The sequence below is a fragment of the Bos indicus x Bos taurus genome, chromosome 13 (assembly GCF_003369695.1).
Source record: "Bos indicus x Bos taurus breed Angus x Brahman F1 hybrid chromosome 13, Bos_hybrid_MaternalHap_v2.0, whole genome shotgun sequence".
Lineage (NCBI taxonomy): Eukaryota > Metazoa > Chordata > Mammalia > Artiodactyla > Bovidae > Bos > Bos indicus x Bos taurus.
The window spans coordinates 26,678,861-26,701,429 of record NC_040088.1 but is presented as its reverse complement, the minus strand read 5'-3'; the positions used below and the strand labels follow the sequence as shown (position 1 = coordinate 26,701,429).

General features: G+C 46.1%; 1 protein-coding gene across 5 annotated transcripts in view; it reads right to left on the bottom strand.

The window, feature by feature from the left end:
- PHACTR3 (phosphatase and actin regulator 3) overlaps positions 1 to 22,569 on the bottom strand; it is a 205,178-nt gene that overhangs the window by 30,612 nt on the left and 151,997 nt on the right. For all 5 annotated transcript variants that reach the window (XM_027559049.1, XM_027559048.1, XM_027559050.1 and 2 more), the window contains one exon: positions 7,972 to 8,125. In XM_027559049.1, coding sequence (XP_027414850.1) covers positions 7,972 to 8,125 — 154 coding nt within the window. The remainder of the gene's footprint in view (positions 1 to 7,971; positions 8,126 to 22,569) is intronic.

Genomic DNA, 22,569 nt, shown 5'->3' with positions numbered 1-22,569 from the left:
AAATATTTAAAAACTTTCCAGTCACTTTAATTGGGGATGAAAGTTTCTTTGTTATTATAAATTTTTCACATCTCTAGTTACTAGTGAAGCTGAATTATCTTCATATGTTTATTTAGAAATTTTGCTCCCTCCTTCCCAAACCATGAATTCCAGGCTATTTCCCAGTGATCTATGGAGTTCTGCTAACAACTGGTCTTCATTCATGAATGATGAAATCATCTCACTCACTGCGTTTTCCCTCCTCTTTTCTCATTTCTGGAAATGATGTTGTTGTTTTAGTTGCTTAGTCGTGTGGAACTCTTTGGTGACCCCATGGACTGCAGCCTGCCAGGTTCCTCTGTCCATGGGATTTTTTCAGGCAAGAATACTGGAGTGGGCTGCCATTTCCTCCTCCAGGGGATCTTCCTGATGCAGGGAGATCCAGATCCCATGTCTCCTTCATTGGCAGGCAGATTCTTTACCACTGAGCCAGCAGGGAAACCCTCTAGAAATGCTGTTCTTATGAATAACACATAAAAAGAAGTAAGCACTGTATGTAGTTCTATATTAAAAGTAAAGATTTTGACAGCAAGAGGGAAAAGGTGCCCGTCTGTCCCTTACACACTAGACCACTATTACAAATGAAAATTTAAACACTAGCAGAAGAATGGAAAACCCTCTGCCACGATGCTAGTGGCAAAATCTCGTGTATGCTATTTTGTGTATACACAAAAATATGTATTTTTAGTTATACTTTTATATTTAAAGTTGAGAACTGGATTTGAAATCATGTATAGAAAAATATACTTTCTAAAGATAAAATTAAGAGTTGAGTAAATTAAAGTAACACTGAGAAAAAAAACAACAAAGCAATCCCACTCCTGGGCGCATACCTGAAGGAAACCATAATTCCAAAAGAGGCATGCACCCCAATGTTTACTGCAGCTCTATTTACAACAGCCAGGCCGTGGAAGCAACTTAAATGCCCATCAACAGAAGAATGGATAAAGAATCTGTGGCACATATATGCAATGGAATATTACTCAGCCATAAAGAAGAACGAGACCGTGCTTTTGCAGAGTCACAGATGGACTTAGAGACTGGCATACAGAGTGAAGTCAGTCAAAGAGAAAAACAAATATCATATATTTAATACATATGTGTGGAATCTAGAAAAATGGTACAGATGAACCTATTTGCAAAGCAGGAAGAGAGACACAAATGTAAAGGCAAATGTATGGACACCGAGGTGGGAAAGAGAGGGGCAGGGTGAACTGGGAAATTGGGATTAACAGTACATAGCACTATGTATAAAATAGGTACTAACGAGAACCTACTGTACAGCATGGAGACCTCTACTTAATGTTCTGTGGTGAACTAAATGGGAAAGAAACCCCAAAAAGAAGGGATACATAGACACATATGCACACACACACTCTCAGCTGATTCACTGCTATGCAGCAGAAAATACAACATTGTAAAGCAACTATACTCTAATAAAACAAATTTTTAAAGGAATACAACCAGAGCACATCTGGAGAACTACAACAGATGGGAAAGAGAGGTAAGAAAAGAAAATTCAAACTGAAACAGAGATGCTCCCCAGTAATCCTGTCTCACTCCTGGCTCCTCACTCTCTCCACAGCCTCAGCCTCAGGTGGGCATCGGCTTTGCATGAATGCTTTAGAAAAACTTCAAGTTCTATACTTTAGAAATTACTGGCAATTATCCAAAATCTCCAATGTTAAGTCAAATGACAGGAGTCTATTTTAATACCTATTTGGTTTCTGGTAACCATGACAAAAATGTAAATAGGTGAGTTAGACATAGTATGATCAATAAATGTGAGACTCCTTCCTTCCAAAAAAAAGTTGATGAAATTAAGACAAAGGCCATACAAGAGAAGGTTAAACATAGACACACAACCCAAATGATATAAGGCAGTTAGTTGCACACTTGGCTCCGAGCTTCCTGGTAGCCAGGACAAAAAGGGAAACACGATTATCTACAAACATGCACGCTCCTTAAAAAACCAATGTAATAAGTGTGGCTTATTTTGGTCCCAAGGCCTCCGAGAACAGTCTCCCAAGGGTCCTGAGGGAGGGAATACGGCTCAGCGCAAGACAGAAGCGAGACTCAAGGGAAGGGCTCTGTTCAGGAGATCTGGGGTGGGGCCTCGGAATCAGCACTTTCACAAAACTCCCTGGTGACCTGGATGGACGCTCTGATGTGGGGACTGGCGTGGATGGGATGACCGATGACCCCGCCCCCCATACTTCCTGCTGTATGAGCACAGGCAAGGGACTGCACTGTCCTGAGCCAGTTATCTTCATCCGAAAATAGGACTATTAACAATTCCTACCGTAGAGAGCTCTCACAAGGCTCCAAGGAGGTGATGTGTTTGAAACACTTGGCAGGAAGCTGGTACACAGAAGACACTAAATAAGTGTTAACAATGACCATCATTAATAACCATGCTTCTCTGTCCCCACTTATATGATGTCTGCATGGCTGGACTCAAGACACCCAGGAGGAGCTGGGCTCCTACCCAGCACTGCTGAAGAGGAAAATCAGCAAGTGTTTATCAATATCCGTTATTATACAATCCCCCGCCCTCTGCAAGGATGCCTCAACACTTCCCAAAGGAGCAGCTTCCTTTCCAGCAATTAAGTCTTTTTTTTCCTGCTAAGCCCAGAAAAAGTCAGGTTTCAATATTTTCAAAACCCTGTGTCCATAGAACTGAGACCCTGCTCTTTGCCCCAGGTTTCCTGGCACCTTTAGCAGAAACAAAGCCCCACGGCATGATTATCAGGGGTGCCAATCTCCACCACCATCCTTAAAAGCAACAAGCCGCCTCCTTAAGTTCTGCAGTTTTCAAAACAGGTGCGGGGGAGGGGAGCAGTAGCACAAAACACTTGTTTTCTGGGAACTTGTGTTTCCTGGAGGCCTGAGTGGCGGCAGTTTGTTCTGGAAACGGGAGAACAGGACATGCAGAGGAACCAGCTCGAGGAGCACTTAATGCCCACACAAACGTGCTAACTACCAGCTCCTGGAGGACACTACTGAGCATTCATCAGCTTCTCACAAGGCGGTCCTAGAGCAGAGGAGCCCCCAAGGGAGACTTAATAGAAGGTCATGCAGCATTTTGGAGGTTCCTGGCACCCCGCCCCCCAGCTCCAGGCAAATTGCACCATTAGGGCTTCCCTGGTGGCTCAGACAGTAAAGAATCTTCTACAATGCAGGAGACCTGGGTTTCATCCCTGGGTTGGGAAGATCCCCTGGAGGAGGGAGTGACAGCCCACTCTAATATTCTTGCCTGGGAAATCCCACAGACAGAGGGACCTGATGGGCTACAGCCCATGGGGTTGCAAAGAGTCAAACACAACTGAGCAACTAACACTTTCACGGGGAACAAAAGCAAGGTCGTTAACAACTACACTAACACAACCTGCGTTCTACAGCAGCTCAGCACCCTGGCCTGGCCTCCGCCCCTCCTAGATGACCACTAGTTAAGTGCATCCAGCCAGGACCATCAGCAGCAGCTCCACGCCCCCCCGCTCCCCACCAGGAACACACTTTCACCTGTCTGTAGAGGGACTATCCTAGACTCTTCTGAAGGTCCCAGGAGGAAGGTGCTGCTACGGTGTTGAATTTACAAACCGGGGGAGATTCGGAGAAGGCGGCGCTGACACAAGCCCACAGCACTGTGAGGGAAGCCTGGGATTTGAACCCTCCTGGCTGCCTTTCCCCAAAGCCCATGGTTGGCCCAGAGTCTCTCTCTGGATATTTTCACTAACCGTGCTGTTTCAGGGATAGGGGGCACATCTGCATCCCCTCCAGTAATCCCCACCTTAACACAGGCATGAAGCGTTTTGCACAGAGGCTCCGGGCCTGGCTGGAGGCCTGAATGTCCTGACGGAAGCCACACAAAATGAGAAAACCCAGAGACTCAGATAAGCCAGAGACCGCCTCTGAGAACCTGCTTCCCCTGCCACCCAGGCTGGGAGTTCTGAGGAACCTAGCCCACCTCCTCAGAGCTGTGTGACCCCGGGCAAGTTTCTAAACCTCTCTCATCAAGTCTTAGTTTTCTCATTTGTAAAATGGAGATGATGACGATCGGTTCCTACAAAGATTAAATGAAATGAGGGAAAGCAAGCAAAACTCACTGCACGGGCTCTGCACTTAGAGGCAAAGTTGTCATTTGATAATTTTGTAAACAAATGCTGAATTCTAGTGCTGGACACCTCAAGCTTATAACAACAACAACAGTAATAAAGAAAGCTGTCAGGCACCCTTATCACCGGCTCCTCTTAAACGGTGAGCACACAACTGTACTGAAGCAAGACCATAACTTCCAGAACTCGCCCACTGTGCGAGGCCCTGGAGCTTTGGGTCTGTGAGACGCTACAGATTCATTTACACACACAGTAAAGGTGGGCTGGGCTGCTGGACAGAAAGGGGGTGAGAACTACCACGAGGCTTCACTCCCCCCAGGCTGACTCTGACTTCATATGCCGCCCCCTCCTCCACAACAAGGAGCAGCACATAAGACCACTTCATCCAAAAACGCTCTAGGAGTGCCCAAAAGATGAGAGAGTCAGGGTCTGGAGATTTAAAAAAAATACACAAGACGAAAACACCAACTGCACTTCAGGATATGGTGAATGGCAGGTCGCCATGGCAACCAGAGGCTGAATTATTCAGCAAGTGAAGGCAGAAGAATCTCTGAAAGGAGGCAAAACAAAGACAAAGGATCCAATTAAACCACTTCTGTAGGGAAACAAACCAGGCAGCCGGGAGGGCTGTGTCTGCCCCCCGGGATGTGATTTCTCAGCCATGGCCCCTCTGTGTCTAATTCCAGGCTTGCTTTTCCATTTTTAAACATGGTGACAAACAGCCAAAGAGCTACTATGTTCTACTCAAGATTTAAAACAAGCTACAGACTCAGTGACTAATGGAGGAGGTCCAGTCCAGAGCCTGGGTTTGGGGTATCACTTAATCAGAGGGACTTCGAGGTCCCAGCACCCTACCTTTTCCCACCTCCTGTCTGCCCTAGGAGACAGGAGTGGAGTCCCCAGAGTTCTCTTAAGTCAAGCATCATCATGATCATTTTGTTTTCCTTGAATCACATGTACTTAAAATGCTTACTATTTTTTCTTTAATTTGCTTAATATCTCATTTTGAAGGAAAACTTGGTTTTGTTTGAGTGTGTGCGTGCTAAGTCATTTCAGTCGTGTCTGCCTCTTTGTGACCGTATGGACCATAGCCTGCCAGGCTCCTCAGTCCATGGGATTTTCTAGGCAAGAATTCTAGAGTGGGTTGCCATTTCCTCCTCCAGGGTCCATTTTTCAGACCCTGAGATCAAACCCGCATCTCTTAGTATCTCCTGCATTGGCAGGCAGGTTCTTTATCACCTGCCCCATCTGGGAAGCCCCTGGTTTTGTTTAGCAAATAGAAAACCATTATCGACTGGCAAAGACGACAACTGCAAAAGCAACGTGTGTAAAAATCATTTTTTTTTTTTTTTTTTAACATCTGGACAGGGGAGGATGTTTTAAGACTGGGCACAAATAGTGTGAACCATAAAGTACATCAGGGGCCGGGTGGGCTGTTGTTTATGTTTGTGCATAAACCTCCACTGGACCCCAGCCGCACACACTCACCACACACAGGCCATGACTGAGTGAGTGTGACAACAGAGTTGTGTGGTCACGGTAGACACGGTAGGTCCCCGAGCAATACTCGTATCCAGCTCTTCATGGAGAACATCTGCTGACACCAGAAGTACATGATCGATCATCTGGTGACTTTAGAAATGAAGAGCTTTCACAAAGCAAAGGAAACATCAACAAAATGATGAGGCCGGCCCCAAAGAGGAAGAAGAGGTAACATGTGCAGACCCAGAGAGGGCTGGGAGCTGCGATTTCCAGAATAAACTCCTCAAATCAGTAAGATAAAGAAAACTTTGGGTAATGGGCAGGAAAGGAACTGAAAAAGCTAATAAGCACTAAAAAAAAAAAAAAAGTTTTATCTCGCTAGAAATGAGAGAGATGGAAAACCATGCCTCCTGTGATAGTGCATGGCATTATGAGACAGGCAGCCGGGACACAGAGCCTGATCGGCTGGCACATCCCTTCGGTCATGAGATACATGCAGCCGTGTTCCCAGCCCTCCCTCCTTCCCACCCACATGCACTCATTGAGCATCTGGTTGGTACCAAGCCCGAGAGTGGGTACCACCACACAGGAAGAGGTCTGAAGATGCTCTCAGGGGTGTGGGGCTCAGGGGACCTCTCTCCCTCATTTCCCACAGCTCTATCTGCAGCAACAACCACAGCACCGGCCTGCCCCTCATTCGAGTGAGATAAGCCTTTGTTGACTGACCAGACACAGAGACAAGTGCTTGGGGGTCTGACAGTCTCACTGCAATCAGGCTAGGAACATCCAACTTGGAGAGACTCCTTCAACCCATTAAAATCAGGGAATTCATTAAAGTCCCCCCTCTCCCCAGAGACTGATCCAGGTTGGCGGTGGGGGGCGGGGCTCGTCAATCAGTATTTTAAAAAGCTTCTCCACAGGGAGCCCTGTTCTGGGTTTGGGGCCACTGGTCACCATGGGCACCTCAACAGCCATCCACAGTGGACACCCTCGCCACACAGCTCAGAGCCAACACAAAAGGAGGGGCTCCCAGGCCACACCAGCTATGGTGAGCACTGATTTGAAAAATGTTAGTTGCTCAGTCATGTCTGACTCTCTGCGACCCCATGGATGCTAGCCCACCAGGCTCCTCTGTCCATGGACTTCTCCAGGCAAGGATCCTGGAGTGGGTAGCCATTTCCTTCTCCGGGGGATCTTCCAGAGGTTGAACTCAGGTCTCCCGCATTCAGGCAGACTCTTTATCATCTGAGCCACCAGGAAAGCCTGAGCACTGACTTACTGAGCACCCACTACATGCCCCAGGTCTGCAATGCACCATCCTTATGGGACCTCCCTGCAACTCACAATGACCTTGACAGCATCAGCACCCCACTTCATGAATGAGAAAAGCAAGACCTGGGGAGGTGAGTCCATTGGCCCAAGATCCCCAGCATATTAGCACAGAGCGGCGATTCAAACTGGGACTATGTGATTCCAGGCCCTCAGGACCCCAGCCGGGGACCTCACAGCCTGCAGAAATGTGACCCCACTGCTCCTTCTCTGTGAGCCCACAGCTGGTGTCATCCCCATTTCACAGGCGAGAAAACTGAGACCCAGAGAAATGCAACATCTGGGTGCTGGGCTTTACCCACTTCCACTCACTGCCCTCGGCCCTGAAAAAGCGGAAGTAAAGGCATTCAGAGGGTGACACACTGGGCCCAAGCCCCAGCAGGATGGGGAACAAGGGCCCATCTGCCTGCAGTGAGGAGGCGTAAGCCTCAGGCAGAGGGACGACCTGGAGGGGAAGCCCAGGGAGACCTTTGGGGGAGTGGTCCTAGACGGGGTGGCAGTGGCTCCGTCCCCAGGGAATGTGTGGTTGTCACAGTGGTGGGGGGTGGGGGGGGCGGGCTGTGAGCATCTCCAGGGCAGAGGCCAGGGATGCTGCTAAATGTCCCACGGTGCATAGGACACCAGAGACACCCGGCCAAAACACTGGGACCCGAGCTCGGGAGCCCCTGCTTTAGAGCCCCGCTTCTCTGAGGGTGCCACAGACCAGCAGACCCTACCCCGTCCCCCCAGAGCTTGTCCAAACCACAGGCCCTGCTTTTATAACCAGTCCTTCTCCACAAGGAAGACTGGCCCCGGGTGGGAGGGACTCAGCAGTATCTAGGGACATGTCAGTTGTCACAGGGGATGTCGTGTGTCCAAGCCAGGGAGGCCGCCAAGCATCGGATGCTCCAATGGCCCCCACAGCAAGAGACTTCAGTCCCAAACATTGATGGCGGTGGGTGCAACACAGGGCTGGGCTGTGGGCGGGTGGGACCAGCCCCTCTGGGGCCCACGCACCCACACTTACTTGGAGAGCTTCATTTCGATCTGCTGCCGGATCTCCTGCCGCTCCTCATCCGTCCTCTGGGGGAAGATATTTCGGTCCTCCAGCTCCTGCCTGCTGGGCCGGTTCCTCAGCTTCACCGCTAGGAGCTCCTTCTTGCATTTCCTCGGCAGGGTCCCTGGGAAAAGGGGCGATGACATGACAGGTGTCAGGAGGTGCCGGCTGCCGCGGGAGACGCTCCCCATCCCCACTGCAGGGAAACCCTGCACCAGAGCCACAGGGGTGAGTCCGGCAGCTGTAGTGCTCCCTAGAGAATGGGGCCTCCTTCACAAAGCCTCCTCATCCCACACCTTCCATGGGTGGGGCACCGATTGTGCACGCAGGTCTCCACTGACCATCGTGAGAGACACTTGCTGTCCCAGAGCAATTATCAATAGCACCACCTTCTCTTTCAAAAGTGTCCAAGTTCGGGTCATAAATTAGTTACTTTTATCCATGGTGGCCCTTCCCTTCCTCCCCACTGCCTGCTACCCCATGGCCACCTGGATCCCCTTTCATTCCTGGAACATCCCAGCTCAGGGTCTCAGCAACATGTCCATCCAGTGCTGAGCACCCCACTCTGCCTGGACCATCCTGGGCTGGCTACCTTCTGAACCATGTCGTTGGCCTGGAACCCGGCCCTCAGAGACCCAATAGGTCCTCTGATCTCCGTCACCCTCAGGATCAATTCCTCCCTTATCTGATCTTTCTGGTTCCTTAGTTTATCATCTGTCTCCTCCACTAGACTGAAAGTTCCATGATAGTCTGTTCTCCTTGGTCCTGGAACAGTGTTGACGCAGCAGGTTATCCTTTTGAGTGAGCCTGACTCAGGGTCTAGAAGGCTGACACTGATCTTTATCTCTCTCCATGTCCAGAAGCAGCAGAGTGACATCTGAGTGCACATAAAATGTAAGATCTTAAGGAATGATGTTCAGATTTACCTAACGCATTATTGACTTGGAGATTTTTGCAGAAACTAGCACCTTTAGCTGGCAATTTACGTAAGAGAGCATTGAAACACTCCAGTCACTAACTTTCGGGTAACAAAAGAAAGTAAAAGTGTTAGTTGCTCAGTCGAGTCTGACTTTTAGCGACCCCATGAACTGCATAGCCTGCCAGGCCTCTCTGTCCACAGAATTCTCCAGGCAAGAATACTGGAGTGGGTTACATTCCTTCTCCAGGGGATCTTCCCAACCCAGGGATTGAACCCGCGTCTCCCGCATTGCAGGATGGATCCTACCATCTGAACCACCACAGAAGTTGGGTAACAGAAGTAGTAGTAACATCTCTCTCGTCAGTAAGACGCTAATAGCAGAAATGGGGATTGGCTGCATTCAGGGTCAGAGAAGGGTCACGCCTTAGGTGCCAGGACATGGCACTGAGCTTCCTGAACACCAGAGTCCCTACCTGCAGCAGCCAGTGTGCATGCTGACAACTGGCAAAAAACTCCAAGTATTAATACAACGTAGACTGCAATTCTGAGGGTGTGTGGTTTTGCACTTTTATTAGGGGATAGGTTTAATTCTTGGAGTTCAAACCATCATCCAATGTGGTCATCCCACAGCTGGAGGCAAACTATGTATTAATAATTGCCTCTCCCTAAAGAAAGTCAATTCCAGGCATGGGGTACAGATACGCAAAGTAAGAAATATGTCCAGCAAAGTGATAGTTTAACAGAAATTTGGGATAAAGTAAGATACAAAAAATCGTACTTGACTGAAACTTGACTTTCTAATGTGAACTTGTTTACTATGTGTTTTATAGACAAAGAGAAAAATAATGACCCCAGAAACCATTTTGGCCAGGACTCCAGCCTGATTTGCTTTAATAGCTTTATACATGATTGGAGTCCTGTATTTATAGAATCATAAAAGCCTAAAGCAGTCACATGCATTTTTCTGTTGATCTCTGCTGCATGGTCTGGGGAAAATTGAAAGCCAAACTGGCATTTATGAATTGAGGGAGCCTCAAAGGTCTCGGGACACGTCCTTCGTGAATGTCAAGGGTCTCATACATGGCGGGAAGGCGAGAGGGATTGCCATTTCAGACGAGTGTAATATGCTTAACCATGAAATGACACTGAAGGCGGTTTAATCTTTTCAGCTTTTGATAAAGAACGTCTTTAAGCCTACTGCAAATGTCTCAGGCTTGTCATTACAAACTTTAAGCATATTTGTTCTTAACTGAAAGACCCTTTCCATCAGAGATTTCTAGATGTGATGAGAATTCACTACACAGGAAGTCTTAGTTCTAAGAGCAGGTAATTCTCTGCTTAATCTTCAATCCTCTATGAGCACAGCTTGGGCACCTATAGGGCCATTATGAAAATGTCTGGGCTGACAGTCTTTCCCAGGCTATCGGGGGTTACCAGGTTTTAAGTAACCAGGTTTGGTTACTTAAAAGTCAAAGAGAAATTTCCAGACAAATGGCTTAAAATGAAGGTTTTACATGAATGTGAGTGGTACTTCTACCATACTGACAGCATGAGTCTAAATGAGCAGGTGATCCAGAGTAGGGTGTGATACAGAGAAACGGAGGCCAGGAAACTTCCCTTCCTGACTGTGGAGACCATCGTCTCTGCAAGTGACCCCAAATACACTTGTGATCCTATCTTTGGAGCCAGAAATCCCCCTTCCAAGAGTCTGCTCCCAAAACAAACGGGACAAGCACATAAAACACACATACGAGGGTGTCCACCCAGCCTTACTTACAAAATAAAGAAATTAAACACAGTCGATTCATAGGAAAAGTCCCTGATGCTGGGAAGGATTGAGGGCAGGAGGAGAAGGGGGTGACAGAGGATGAGATGGTTGGATGTCATCACCGACTCAATGGACATGAGTCGGAGCAAACTCTGGGAGATAGTGAATGACAGGGAAGCCTAGTGTGTGGCAGTCCATGCGACTGCAAAGAGTTGGACACATCTTCGTGACTGAGCAACAACAACAAACACAGCCAACATATCCCAGCAAGACAGCATGTGCCAAATTATGGTGCGTCATCTGAATATCATCAACCTATTAAAAACGGTGGTGGTTGTTGTTTACTCACTCAATCGTGTATGATTCTTTGTGACCCCATGGACTATAGCCCACCAGGCTCCTCTGTCCATGGGATTCTCCAGGCAAGAATACTGGAGTGGGTTGCCATTTCCTTCTCCAGGGGATATTTCTGACCCAAGGACAGAACCTGTATCTCCTGGATTGGCAGGCAGATTCTTTACCACTGAACCACCTGGGAAGCCCCGATTAAAAACAGTGCTACATTCATTATTGAGAGACAAAAAGACAGGCACGATACATTGCTAAGAAAAATAACTTGTAGGAAAATTATGCACCTTATATATATAGATAGATAGATATAGATATATATCTGTATCTACATTTGCATTTAATTTTGTAAATATATACAATCTTATAAAATGGCATAGACACTAGAAATGGACTTTACCTATTAATTTATCTGTATTTTATTTTTATCATCAACATAGTTTCCTTATCTCTAAATAATTGTTTAAAAAGAAAGACCTTTGTGGAGTAAAAGTAGTGAAGATGGTAGAAAATTCTCCCCTCCATAAGAACAACAAGAAAATTGCAAATATCATCAGGGTCAACGTCTTCAGAATTCCATAAAGTAATTTAAAGCAGCACAGGGGGTCTTTATTCAAGAGGAACTGGTGGAATTTCAGTGAGAATGTTTTGCTCCATCCAGTCCCCTGCCCCTCTCTCTAGATTGGAGCACCCTTGCAGCAGTTAGCTGTTTCCTGAGGACGGGGTGCCTGGGAGCCACTGTGGGGAGAGGAACGGCCCTCATCCCCAAAGAGCGGCATCATTTGACCTGCCACTGGTACCCTGAAGTCCCCACCCCATCCAAGGCTGCCTGCCTTGGATCTGACTCAGAGCCAGCCCAGTGCAAAATGTCTTCTCCCTGGGGGCATTGGTTGAAACAATACTGTCTTTCCAAGTGCAAGGCTTTCACTTATCTTCAGACCACTCTTGCTCAATACTCTATGGAGTTCTTAATTGGCCAAAGTGAATAAAAACCAACGCATGGGCCAAAAATACTAAGTCAGTTAAAAGTAAAACCTTGGACTTCCCCGGCGGCTCAGTGGTAAAGAATCTGCCTGCCAATGCAGGAGACACGTGGTTTGATCCCTGGTATGGGAGGATCCCACATGCCATGGGGTGACTAAGCCCATGCAGCACAATGACTGAGCCTGTGCTCCAGAGCCTGGGAGCCACAACCACTGGAGCCCATGTGCTCTAGAGCCCATGCTCCGCAACAAGAGAAGCCACTGCAACAAGAAGCCCATACACCACAACCAGAGAAAACCCACGCCGCAATAAAGACCCAGCACAGCCAAAAAGAAATAAATAAAATTATATATAAAAAAGGATGTTACAGATCCAGTTCCATTCCAGCCAATGCTGGAGAGCCTTTCCCAGGCATGGTTGGCTGGCAGACAGGGCTCAGCAGGCATGGTAGGCAAAGCTGGCTCTTCTCCCAGGGCCCAGCATGGCCAGAGAGCAGCAGACCCCAGAGCTCTGGATTCCACCTCACCGGGCAGGGGGCAACCTCCCGACTCCATGCAGGCTCACCACCAGCGAGTGTGGAATGCAGAACATCCCCCAGCCCTGTATCATCAGCGCCATTATCCACCCAGTAGGGAAAGGATGCTCGTGCAGGATGTCAGGCCTTGGACCACTCTCTTCCTTGTCAAGCCTACCTCTTCTCTCCCTACACACTGCACTGGCCGGCGTCCTCCCATCAGTGTCCTTGGCTGGTTCTTCATCATCCCCTCTCTAGATGAGGGTGTGCCCAGGACTCAGCCCTCAAACCCTCCTTCATGTTTGCTTCCTACATGACCTCACCTGCCCCATGACACTAGGGACCAACTACTAAAACTCAGATTCTCCCTCTCCAGTCACATCTTCTCTCCTGAATCCATGCTGCATCTTCAGGCTGTCTCCACTCAGGTCCCAATCAAGCATCTCAAACTTAGCATGGCCATAACCGAGCTCCTGCTTTCTTGCTGAAGGTTAAGCAGCAGAGCCAAGACTTACACCTGGGCTTGACCCCAGCATCCACACTCTTAGCTGTGCCCTTCATGGATCTATTAGGTTCAGTAAGGCACCATTTCTAGTGGACCTGTTGTTCCTGTTGCACACCTAGCCCAAGAAGAGAAATGACCAGGTGGGGCATACCCTGCTGAGCTCACTTGGGTGAAGGAGATGTGAAAACAAGCACCTGTAATGATCTCAAACACATTATGTGTGTTCCTATTTGCACACTCTCACAACATATCCCAATTATCTGTTTGTGTGGCTTTCTCTAACCATGGTCATTATCCAAGCTTGAAACATTTCACTCAATGGAGGAAAACAAATCTGGTGAGCTCATCCACAGAGAGAATTCTGCCTTTTTCACTTTGTTTCCTGCACAAACTCAGGAAATGTCTGCTGAGTTCCATAGTGCAGGCAAGAGAAAACAGGCCACACAAGGAAGGGGACTTAGTCAAGATCAAGGAAGGATTTCTAGAGGAAGCAGCATTGGGGCTGGATCCTGGAGGAAGGATTCCCTTCGGGGGATTTGTCATATCAGAACACAGTTTTTTCCATGGAAGGATGTGCCATGAAAATTTATCCAGGGATCCAAAGGAAAAGTGATGATTTTGACTTCTACTTCTGGAGTAATACATGCTGAATTTCCCACCCACAAATAAACGAAAATCAAAATATATGAAACAGTGGTTTTGATGACACTGGGAAGGATAGTGACCCTTGAGATGGGAACCAAACAGTGAGCCCTATGATCACCCAGCTGACTAGGTCTTGAGGTCATGGACCAGGGAGAGGCACCAGGAAGAGCCTGGAAAGCCCCTGAGCGAAGAAGACGAAGTCTGAAGACCAAGGAGATGGAGACAGCGAGAGTCTGCAGGGTAGGGGTGGGAAGGGGGAACAGAGAGAGGCTGGAGATCTGCAAAACTAAAGAGGAGATTTAAACCCAATGAAATCAAGGGATCTGTGAAGTGTAAACAGTCTGAAGAGCTTGAAAGCGAAAGTGACCGTGTCCGACTCGGTGCAATCCCATGGACTGTAGCCCGGCAGGCTCCTCTGTCCATGTGATCTTCCAGGCAAGAATACTGGAGAGGGCACATGCGTGGGTGCTAAGTTGCTTCAGTCATGTCTGACCCTTTGCAACCCCATGGACTGCAGCCCTCCAGGCTCCTCTATCCGTGGGATTCTCTAGGCAAGAATACTGGAGTGGGTTGCCATTCCCTCCTCACAGGATCTTCCCGACCCAGGGACCGCTCTCAAGTCTCCTGAATTGTTTTCAGGCAGATTCTTTACTGTCTGAGCCTCTGAATAGCTTAACTAAAGGCAAAAATTCCCAGGAAGGACAAAAAAGCAAGCACAAACTACATGCTGCCTATAAAACATGCATTTAAATAAAAACATGAGAAGTAAATATCATATATTAATGCATACATGTGGAATCTGCAAAAACTGATATAGACGATCCTCTTTACAAAGCAGAAATATAGACTCAGAGGCAGAGAACAAACATATGGCTACCAAGGGAGAAAGGGGCTGTGGGATGAATTGACTTTGACATATATACACTATGTATAAAATACATAAGAACCTAATGTGCAGCACAGGAAACTCTACTCCGTGTCTGTGGTGACCTTAATGGGAAGGAAATTAAAAGAAAAGAGGGGATATATGCATACAAGTAGATGATTCACTTTGCTGTACAGTAGAAACTAACACAACATGTTAAAGCAAGTATTGTTGTGGTTGTTCAGTCACTAAGTTGTGTCTGACTCTTTGCAACCCCACGGACTGCAGCATGCCAGGCTCCGCTCCTCTGTCCTCCACTATCCCCTGGAGTTTGCTCAAATTCATGTAAAGCAACTATACTCCAATAAAAATTTTAATAAATAAAAAGATGCAAAGAGATGAACATTACAAAGGGAAAAAGTACCATTCAAAGATTAATCAAGAGAAAGTTGAAGTGGTCCATTAATATCAGACAAGGGAGATTCCAAAGCAAAGAGGCTTCTCAGGGATAAATGGGATCATCCCAAATGACAGAGGGGACAGCTTATCAGAGAGACAAAACAATCCTAAATATTTATGACCCTATTATAAGAGGTTCAAATATATGAAACAAAAACCAATAGAACTGAGAGAAGAAATACATAAATCTATAGTTATAGTTGGCGATTTCAGACCTCTGAGTAATTGACAAAACAAGTAGATAGAAAATGCGTAAGAATATGGAAGATGTGATCAACACTGTTATCAAGAAATCTGATCCAATGAACACTTATAGAAACACCCTAACACAACAGAAAAATACACATTCTTACCAAGAGCACAGGCAATATTTACCAAGACAGACCATACATACTCTGGGCCGTAAAGCAAGTCTCAGTAAATTAAAAAGTCCTCAAGTCATACAAAGTATATTCTTTGGCCAGAGTGAAATTAAATTGGAAATTAATAACCAAAAGATCTCTAGAAATATACCCAAATATTTGGAAACTAAATTTTAAAATTCTGAACAACCCACAGTCCCAAGAAGGTATCACAAGGGAAATTAGGAAGTATTTTGAAGTAAAAATAAATACAGCATGTCCAAGTGATATTGGGGGCAATTTACAGCATTGAATGCCTATATTTGAAGAGAATAAAAGGCCCAAATCAATGACCCCTGATTCTATCTTAAGAAACCAGAAAAAGAGCAAATTAAAACCAAGGATGTAGAGAAGAAATAATAAAGATTGGGACAGAAACTGATGAAACAGAAAATAGAAAAACAATAAAGCTAATGCTTTGAGAAGAGCAATAAAACCAATTAAACTCTAGGCAGACTTCTCAGGGGAAGTGGGGAGATAAGAGTGAGAAGGGAAGAGAAAGACACACGGAGAGACACACACAGACACACACACACAGATTATCAGTGTCAGAAATTAGAGGGGCAATATCCATCTAAACACAAACCATTAAGACTCACTTAGGAAGATACATACAACCAGAATAGATCTGTATCTATTAAATAAATACAATTTCTACTTTAAAACCTTCTATTAAAAAAAAACAAACAAACCTGCAGCCACTGTGAAACACGTAAGAAGTAAATAATTCTAATTCTATACAAAATATTTCAGAACACTGAAAAGAAGGATAGATGGTAAAATTCATGCTACGAGGCTAGAATTTAGAGATGTCAAAACTAAGAAAGATACCCTAATAAAGGCTACTAAAGACTCATTGCCCTCATGAACAATGATGTAAAATTCTCAACAAAACAGTAGCAAATCACATCCAACAATTGATAAAAATGACCAACTGGGAGGCAAGGTGGTTTAACATTTGAAAAGCAACCCATGTCATTTGCCAAATTAACAAACTTTAAAAAGAAAAAATATAGTATTAGATCACCCTTTGATTTATGGGGTGCCGACTCTATCAGAGCAGATTGGCCCCCCTGGGCTCTGCCTGGTGTCTTACCGGTGAGTTAACAAGAGGGAAGGTTAGGTTCATGGAGGTGGGAGCTGTCCCAGGCAGAGCTCAGGCAGGCTGCTTTCTGGCTCAAAGAAGCCTGATCTCTCACTCAACTATGAGAACAGTGCAAACAACCAAAGCCCAACCGCATCAGTTAGAGGAAAGGATCCCCTTCCCCCACCCACGTCTCATCTCCAGCAGAAACCACTGTGGATATTTTGTGGGACTTGCTTCCAGACCTAACTTGTCTGCCATTAACAACTGACAGCCCCATTTAACTGTTTCACAGAAGTGGGATCACACCACACACAGCCCAGCAAAGGCTGGCTTGCTCCCACATCCGATTCTAAAGCAGGACGGCCTGACCCAACTCTCTCCCTTCAATGGCTCCAGATACTCCCCGAGTGTGGATGTCCCCTGATCCCATTACTTGTTGATCCAGCTCCCCTGTGAATGGACATCTAGGTTAGTGCTTATTCTGGCTTTTTAAAGCAAAGCTTCAGGGACTGCCCTCATTTCTGTGTTTCCCTGCACATGAATGAATATTCCCATCAGCTCCATTTCTGGAAGGCAAGCATTCCTGAGCCAAAGCTGCTGTGTATTTTAGGTTTAGACAGACACTCCTCTCCCCCCTCCACCCTGGATCATCTCCTCGCTATTCCTCCCAGAATCCCAGTCTTGAGTACCATCTTGAGAAGAGAGAGGAACGTAAATGGGGTCGTGTATAAATATGAACAGAAGGCTGAGGAGTTAAAAATAAACTCAACACGAGATCTTTTTCTCAATTAGTTACATTTCAGAATTTATCCTAAGGAAATACTCATGGAGACATACACAGCCTTAGCTACAAAGATGCATATCCCCACACCACTAATGCAGCCCTTTTCCCAATAAACTGCATGTCCAGACTGGTGATCCTGGGGGGCGGGGGGTGGGGGGAAGCCTCAGGCCACATGAGTGGGAGGAGGAAGATATGAATGTTTCCCTACCTGCCACGAGCTATAGGGGGCCCAGTGAGAAGCCCTCACACCTGCCTTGGCACAAGCATGGATGCTGTGGGGCCATCTTAAAGCTGTTGTGGATTTTTTGGTTCAGATATTATACTTTTTAATTCTAGAATTTGCATTTGTTTCTCTTTTATAGTGTCTGTCTCTCTGTGAAGATTCTCCATCTGTTCATTCATCCTGTTTTTTAAGGCTCTCAACATGTTTGCAACCATGGCAGGTCTACTTCAGTTTTGAACATGGTTGTCTACTCCACAGCACACTCCTTACTGCAAGATTTGGCCTTTCTAGGGTTTTAAAAGATGGTCCATGGTGCTCACTGAAATCTCTCTGTGGTCTGGACTGACCCCAGCATCCCCAGTTTCCAGGATCACACACCTTCCTTGCTCCTACAGGTGATCTCTGCTAAGTCCTGAGGAATTCTGTCTGCCTTTGGCTGGCTGAATTTCCACATGAACTTCCGGGGCCCCTTCACATACCCCCCTTTTTCAGGACCCTGTCCTACAAACTCCAGCTGCTTCAGCACCACAGAACTGTGATTTGTTCCCCCTATCAATGTGACCACCACTCTGCTTGGAGGTCACCTCCCTGCACCCTCCAGCCTAGGAAGATGCTCCAGGCAGAAAGTGGACAGTCGGTTGTGGGGCTCACTCTGTTTCCCCTGTCATCCAACGATAAGAGTGAATTTCAAATGTGAGCTAGTACTGCAATTTCAGTGGATAATTCTGTGCATCACTATAATTCCACATCCCCAGAATTCTCTGGAGTCTGGAGCCTAGTTTGGATTGGTCGTAGATACAATAGGAGCTCTGTTGTATCAGATTATCACTGGGCCTATGAGTCCCACACACCACTCTGCCGCTTGATGCTTTTGACAAGAACCACCAGAGCCTCACAGGCCCCACCACAAACAGCCCACACGCTTGTCCCAAAGCTGGTGGCCAAGCATCCCAGGATGCTGGTCTTGGGAGCATCTTGCATCCCAGTGACTTTCTGCAGCGCCACCTGGTGTGCATGTGGGGAATGGCCAGTTTCCAGGTAACGCCAAACCCAGAGCCCCAGGCCAAGCAGGAGCAGTGACCAGTGGTGGTCTGTGCACTCATTCTCGTGAGGACAGGCGAGTTCTCACCTCATCAGACTGCAGGTGACTCTTCACATCAGAGGATTCACTGCCAGGGGCTGTTCAACAGACCCTCTACCACATTTAAAATAGGATTCAAATAACATAACACACTTTAGCTTTCATGTTTCACCAGCTGTGTCCCAGGGGAAAGGCTGTCAAGAGTCTGCAAAGAGGGCCACCCTTTCCTTCAGCTCAGGCAAGATCACAAGTGCCTGGCCATGCCACTCCCCACGGTGATGTCCCTGTGTCATCTCATCGTCCAGCCCGACGTGTCAGGATTTCTCATCCAGACGTGGCCCTCTTCCTCCTCTTTGCCTTCATGGCAGCTTTCAGTGTAGCCATGGGCTCCCTCGGGTGCTCCAGTTTTCCCTGAGAATACCCAGGGACCCAGAGCTGGGACATGCAATGCTTGTTCAATAAACAACAAAGCAGATTTTTATATAAGACACTGTAGCAAATTTTAGCTTTTATACTAGGGTGGACCTATCAAGGATGAGATGGCTGGATAGTATCACCAATTCAATGGACATGAACTTGGGCAAACTCCATGAGACCGTGAAGGACAGGGAAGCCTGGTGCTGCAGTCCATGGGGATATGACCAAGACACTGAACAACCACAGCAATCAAGGATGGATTTTGGACAAAGTGCTCCAGAATCACTAACCACCCAACCCCCACCCCATCTATGTTCTTTATGAAATGCCAATCTCTCGGCCTCACTTTAAAGATTCAGGAAGTCAGGCGGTGGTAGAAAATAAAAATATTTACACAATGGCTATTTCATGTCATCTTTCCTTCATTACTACTTTCGTGTACATTTTATAACGTTTGCAATATATTAGTAGGGTGCAACTCATGTATCAGTTCAGTTCGGTTCAGTCGCTCAGTTGTGTCCAACTCTTTGCAACCCCATGAATTGCAGCACACCAGGCCTCCCTGTCCATCACCAACTCCCAGAGTTCACTCAGACTCACGTCCATCGAGTCAGTGATGCCATCCAGCCATCTCATCCTCTGTCATGCCCTTCTCCTCCTGCCCCCAATCCCTCCCAGCGTCAGAGTCTTTTCCAATGAGTCAACTCTTCGCATGAGGTGGCCAAAGTACTGGAGTTTCAGCTTCAGCATAGTTTATAAATAAATAAATGAAAATAAATATAATACATAATGAAATAACATACAAATGTAATATGTGTGTGTGTGTGTATGTGTATGCTCTTGGGATGCACCAACAGAAAACTTGGTGACCCTCTCTTTAGACACTTGGTTCTAAACGCTTATCTGGTCACAGCCTCACTGAGAATGATTTGCTAGGTCCCTTGTTTCCAGGGTAAAGTCCTGCCCCTGAGTGTCTTCAGCTGTAGAGCCTATCTTGGGGGTTCTGTTTAGGTTCAAGTAAACATCTGGATGGCCTTCCCTGGTGGTTCAGTGGTAAAGAATCCACCTGCCAATGCAGGAGACTGCTTGCAATGAAAGAGATGTGAGTTTGATCCCTGGCCGGGAAGATCCCCTGCAGGAGGAAATGGCAACCCACTTCAGTATTCTTTCCTGGAAAACCCCATGGACAGAGGAACCTGGAGGGCTACAGTCCATGGGGTTGCAGAGAGTCAGACATGACTGAGCAACTGAACAACAACAAACATTTAGAATCCTAAGACTATAGCAGACTAGATGCCACACCTGTCTGCTCAGGACACAGGGCAGCCCCAGGGCTCCCACTGGGCAAGTCCTCAAAGCAGGTCACATGGCTTCCCAGGAGCTCCTCCCCCAACAGGTGACACAGCTCAGCTGACGGATCAGGCGGGTGTGGGAGCTGCCCTTGAGCCGCACCGGGGCCTCTCTCTCCTGCGGCTATTGCCTGGGCTGTGCTGCTGGGCCCCCTCAAAAATCACTGCACTCAGAATCTCAGGTTTTACTTACATTCTTCCCCAAACAGATGTGTGCTTAGTTGCTCAGTCATATCTGACTCGTTGCGACTCCATGGATTGTACAGCTCACGGGGCTCCTCTGTTCATGGGATTTCCCAGGTAAGAATACTGGAGTAGGTTACCATTCCTTCTCCAGGGGGTCTTCCTGGCTCAAGGATCGAACCCAGGTCTCCTGTGTCTCCTACACTGCAGGTAGCCTCTTTACTCAGCGAGCCATAGAGGAAGTCCTCTTCCCCAAACAGATGCAATGTACCACTCAGTAGTGATATTTTTCACCATTAGCAATATTGACTGGTGACATCACAGCGGGGATTCTCAGCCTTCTCAGATTACTTAGGAAACTGCAAAGTGTTGATGGAGGAGATTCTCACATCAACCCTACGCCCACACCAACAAAGACTCTCCAGACTGGACCCCTTCTGGGCTCCAGGTGGTCCACGCCAGCTTTAGTTTCCTAAGTGCACCCACCACTGCCATCTCTCTGAGACTTCACCTGCCTGGCAAACTCTTACTTACTCCTCAAAACCCTATGAAACAGCCTCTGGTCCTCCTCCTGACATCTGCCCACCACCTAACCTGTTCTTAGCCCAGGCATCAGCCCCTCTGTTGCAGGCTCTGTTGTGTTACTCTTGCCTATCTGTGTGTTTATAAGACTGAGAACTCCCCCAAAGCAGGAATGAAGGCTTTTCTAAAAAATACCTATAGCCTCTAATTAAAATAAATAAATTTAAATTAAAAAAAAAAGAATATGAGAAAGAATATGTATAACTGAGTCACTTTGCTATACAGCAGAAATGAACATAACATCGTGAATCAACTATATGTCAATAAAAATTTTTAAATAAAAAAATACCTATCCTTATTGGTTTGCTAATGATAAAAGTAAGACATGTTCATTAAATCCAAAGCAAGCAGAAAACATGGTAAGAATTAGAGCAGAAATGGGGGAAATTAAAAATAGAACAAAATGGAAAAATCAACTAAACCAAAAGCTGGTTCTTTGAAAAGATCAATAAAATCAATAAGCATCTAGCCAGACTAAGAGAAAAAGATAAAGGACACTAATTGCTAATAATCAGAAATAAAAGAGGGACTATTAGTATAGATAATAGAATATTAGCTATAGTATTTTATCTATACTATACTACCTATAATAGTACAGATAATAGTATATTATATTATCAGTATAGATAATACAGATGTTAAAATGATACTAAAGGAATACTACAAACAATTTTGTGCCCATAAATTAGATAACCTAGATGAAATGGACCAATTCGTAGAAGACAATCTGCCAAAACTGACACAAGAAATTGATCATCTGAACAAGCCTCTACTAAATAAAATGAATCAATAAACAATAATCTTCTGAAACAGAAAGCACCAGGCCCAGAGGGCTTGACTTGTGAATTCTACCAAACTTGTGAGGAAGTATTACATCAATTCTCTATAATCGATTTCACAGTTTAGAAGCAGAGGGATTACGTCCCAACTCGTTCTATGAGGCCAGCATTACCCTAACACCAAAACCAAAGATGTCACAGGAAAAGAAAATCAAAGACCAGCATCTCTCATGAACACAGATGCAAACGTCCCAAAAGATTAGCAAAACTGAATACAAAAATGTGTGAAGAATTACACACCACAACCAAATGTCCTTTTACCAGATATGCAAGGTTGGTACAGCTTTTGAAAGTCAATTTATATAATGAATCACATCAAGAGGCTAAGAACTAATAATCACATGATCAAATTAACTGATGCAGAAAAAGCATCTGACAGACCCAATACCACCCATTTATGACTTTAAAAACTAGTAAAGAATGGCATCATGAAATCCAAGCCATGAAATTAAAAGATGCTTGCTCCTTGGAAGAAAAGCTATGACCAACCTAGACAGCATTTAAAAAACAGAGGTATTACTTTGCCAACAAAGGTCCATGTAGTCAAAGCTATAGTTTTTCCAGTGGTCATGTATGAATGTGAGAGTTGGACTATAAAGAAGGCTGAGCGCCAAA